Source organism: Pinus tabuliformis, chromosome 4_1 (assembly GCF_031772625.1).
Source record: "Pinus tabuliformis cultivar Carrire ecotype Pingquan chromosome 4_1, CPIR1, whole genome shotgun sequence".
NCBI classification, from domain to species: domain Eukaryota; kingdom Viridiplantae; phylum Streptophyta; class Pinopsida; order Pinales; family Pinaceae; genus Pinus; species Pinus tabuliformis.
Window position 1 is genome coordinate 490343302 of NC_142303.1, and position 3993 is coordinate 490347294.

Here is a 3993-nt window from a genome sequence, read left to right on the forward strand (position 1 = left end):
GTTCTCATTATCATAGTCATTTTCTTCTATGTGGTTCTCATTATCATAGTCATTTTCGAATTGTTTGTTAGTGGTAGAAAAGCGGTGACACCGTGAAAATGAATGAAATTATTGGCGGGACACCGTAACGGAAAATAAAATGCGGAACTGCACGATCGTTTTATTATATGAAGAATTTAGATAGCGACTGGTGAGCATAGCACAACATGAGAAAAAGAAACACAGCAGTGGATTTGACCAGAGATTGACGTAACTAGAAGCTGTACTGCTCGTAGCGGATGAAACAGTCGGTTAGCTGAACTCGAGCACCGATGGCGTTGCCACAAATGTTCCAGATGCGGCCCCCAAGGTTTTGAAGGCAGGCGGTGCAATCAGACACAGAGATTCCCTGATTGCAAACCCCACGCCCATAGGCGGTGGGTGAGCCTGCTCGCGATGCTTTGTAGTCGTAACCGCTGGAGGCAGTGTTTCCCTCTATATCTACGAGGAGGGATCCGAGGGTACTATAAAAGGGACTTCCGCTTGGTATCTTCTGCGTGTACGAAGTTTGTATTGGGCGTGCCTACAGCACTGCCCACAACCAGTCCAGCTACTACGATTACTGCCAATGCAAAAGGCGCAAATGAGTACCTCATCGACATGGCTGGCTGGGTGGAATGATATATATATATAAATTCTACTAATATGAATAAACAATGGGAAATGGGAAATGCTGGGTGGAATGATGTGGTGGCAGCCTCCATTTATAGGCTTCGTGTTGGTGGGGATGGGTGTGGGTAGCATTATATGTTGGACAGCGGTGGACCGGGACGCATGTGGTTAGTATAATACAAAAAAGGGAACGCACGACTCATTCTAGCCGCCTCTCCTGACTAGACCGTTTCCCCCTCATGAGTAGGCGCAGTCTATGTGGGTCTATAATAAAATTAACTCGGGGATATGCATCCTATTTTGAGATCGGTTTTTCATAATTATTAAAAACTGAAGTGGTTGGTTGTGTTGGTTGGGATTTTGAGTATAGGAGAGTTTTAAGTGTTATTTCATATAATTTGAAAATGCTATTAAGTGTGAGGTTAAAGAAAGTATAGAAAGATATAGTTCACGTGACAAGCTCAAAGAAGAATAATTTTAATTTTGGGGGAACAGAGCACCGTAAAATTTTTAAAACAAAATTAACATATAGTCAGAAAAGAGTACTTAGAAATGGAGTCAAAAAGAAGGGTTCCATGGAAAATTCCCTTGTAAGCATAGCCATATTCAATTTATTAATGAATATCCAAAAGCGGAGCCATATTCAGACTCCTCATAAATTATTTAATAAGAAATATATATCTATATTTATATATATAACCTTATATATATATAATAAGAAATATATATCTATATCTATATATATAAAACCAGAGATTACAAAATAAATAGATGTTTTCCTCAAAAGTCTGGAAATGGAACGGAAATCGATGGAAATCGATGGCTTCCCTTTGTGTACTAAAAAAATATAAAATACATATAAATTGTAATATAGAGTACGAAAACCCCATTAAGGATGGGATATAGCATAGAGGGATATGAGGCGGTGGGGTGACGAAAGTAAAGTAATGGGATATAGCATAGAGGGATATGAGGCGGTGGGGTGACGAAAGTAATGGGATTCTATTAGTGCTAATAAAAATACAGATACCAGAAAAAGCACTAAGCAGATAATACGATTAATAGAAAACCATGCGAAATGACTATGCGTTGGCAACCAAATTTTAAGGATAAACCAATAACCTAAATGTTCATGTAAAGCACTATAATGGAAGACAAATTCCCCAACTACATTAGGGTGCTTGGACAAATACCACCAGCGAAGCATTGACATCACATTTCTACGCATCTCAATCAACATAAGTGGAGCTCACTACAAGCAGGGTACATTAATTAACATCAAATAACACAAATTTATTCACTCCCACCCCGCACAATGTCACGACCAATTCCATATATCCATAAATTTTTTTTAAAAGTTATATATATTAATCTTTCTAAACATAATGCTCAGATGATTTCCAATCATTATACCCATAAACATGCCAATCTATATGCTTGCAAGTGCACTTTACCCTTTTACAATTATTAAAACGTATACATAACCATGAGTATCTTAATCTATGCACAAGTGCTTGCGGGTATGCATATTCTATTAAGGTCTACATCTTTCTATATACATATAGCACAGAGTTAACATGTCACATACTTTGGATTTACTCTACCCATGACGATCTACACGAGATATTATCCAAGGATTAATGGTGTGGACTTGATGTCCCGCCGCAGCACCCGATGACAACTCATCCTTACCATAAAAGCGACAGTGCTTCCAGGGCAGGTGGCATGACCTGGGTTCACCAGCCACGTGATGCTTTGGGATTGCGGACTTTGGTGCTATGTTTCTCCTTCAGCTCGATCCTGAACTCATTTGGGTCTCTGGCCTGCAACGCTCCGGGGTTTCTCTCCGCCCAGAGCCAAATCCTCACAGGTAACTTGATTGACAGTCTTTGATTACGTTTTTATGCTTTGTTATCATGAAAATCCTTTACAGGTTCTTATATTTTCCCCTGACGAATTTTGTGTAGCTGTAACCTGCTATACTGCAACAAGTTCACGGAGTTTTCTTCAGCAGAGCCCCCCTCCGGCATTACACAGGTATGACTCGGCATTTGGGGGTTGGGTCTCGGATTATTAGTGTTTTTAAGTTTCGGTCTCGAGCCACCATTTGTGACTTGGTGCAGACCTTGTTCTCCAGCACGGCTCTTTCACACCTGCTGTCGGGTAATCCTTGAGGGAAACCCTTTCAGCTGCCTTCGCTGTCTGCGACAGTGGTTCCTCTGTTTGAGAGACTTAAGGTTTTAGTACAGTCTCCAAATTCTGTTAAATATATTCATATTACTGTTTGTTTTCCGACCGTCTTATCGATTTGGTATCGTTACATGGTTCCGGTCTTTGATCCTTAAGCACGGAACTTGTAATATTATTTTGGGGCTTGACCCCCTTCCTCAATTGTATGTTTATATTTATGCTTACAGTTCTCCGCTGGTACCGCTTGTATTTTGCAGTTGTATATAAACCCTAAGCCCTCGGGCATTTTCCTGTGGTTTAATGGAATATTACGTTTTGTTTACCGCTATTCATTTAGAAATATGGTTTGAATCTTCGCTATTATCTGCTTTGATCACATGCGGCCTCCGCCTCTGTGATTACTTGTGTAACTTGTCCATTCTTGATTCGTGACCCAGTGGTTCTAAGAGTTATAATATCTTTGCATGTTACGCCTCGGCGTCTGTTCACTGTCTGAATGCTTAGACCTTTCCCTATGGACAGGGCGGCCCTTTGGTATAGTTATTATCTTTGCGACAGATTCATTACAGTCTCTTTGTTTTAATATAAGGGTTTTACTTCTATGTTGCATGCACAGCCTTTCGGCCTTAGCAAGTTTAGTAATTAATTTCGCATGCTCACACAGGTTTCCATTACGGTTAGTATATAGACATATACTCCAGCTCTGAGACTGATATACATATCTTTGTCGTTTACATGCATTTGTATCATCTATATTCCACTACTGTTGCATTTGTTATTATAATACATCGTTCTTTCACTTGTTTGCGATACACTGTGCGCAGTATAGTCTCATACCACAGATTTCTCTGTTAAAAAGATTTATGCAACGAGTACAGTGACTCGATAGCGAATGTCTTGGTGAATATAGCGCATCTCTGTACTTTATATTCTCTCAATGACCAGAACTCTCTGCGTAGAGTTAATGAATAGGTATACACAGATAATTGTTTACTTCTGTTATTAGTTATTCCATTTTCTTCGTTATGGATCTGCTTCCAACCATAGTCGGAATTGTTTCTTAACTCAGAGTTCCATACTCTTAGATAAAGATCCCTCACAGATCTAAAATCAAGTATCAGTCTTATATTTTGCTATGTATTGATTTAGTTT

At 39.5% G+C, this 3993-nt stretch overlaps 1 protein-coding gene and 1 pseudogene across 1 annotated transcript; one reads left to right on the top strand and one right to left on the bottom strand.

Annotated features, from left to right (window-relative positions):
• Positions 1-253: 253 nt before the first annotated feature.
• LOC149176658 (antifungal protein ginkbilobin-like protein pseudogene) lies at positions 254-641 on the bottom strand (annotated as a pseudogene).
• A 1681-nt stretch (positions 642-2322) lies between these two features.
• On the top strand, positions 2323-3196 carry LOC149176659 (uncharacterized). The gene is made up of 2 exons (XM_089423156.1): positions 2323-2521; positions 2619-3196. The coding sequence occupies exons 1-2, from the start codon at positions 2326-2328 to the stop codon at positions 2726-2728; spliced, it is 306 nt and encodes a 101-aa protein (XP_089279282.1). The 5' UTR covers positions 2323-2325; the 3' UTR covers positions 2729-3196.
• The last annotated feature ends 797 nt before the right edge of the window (positions 3197-3993 follow it).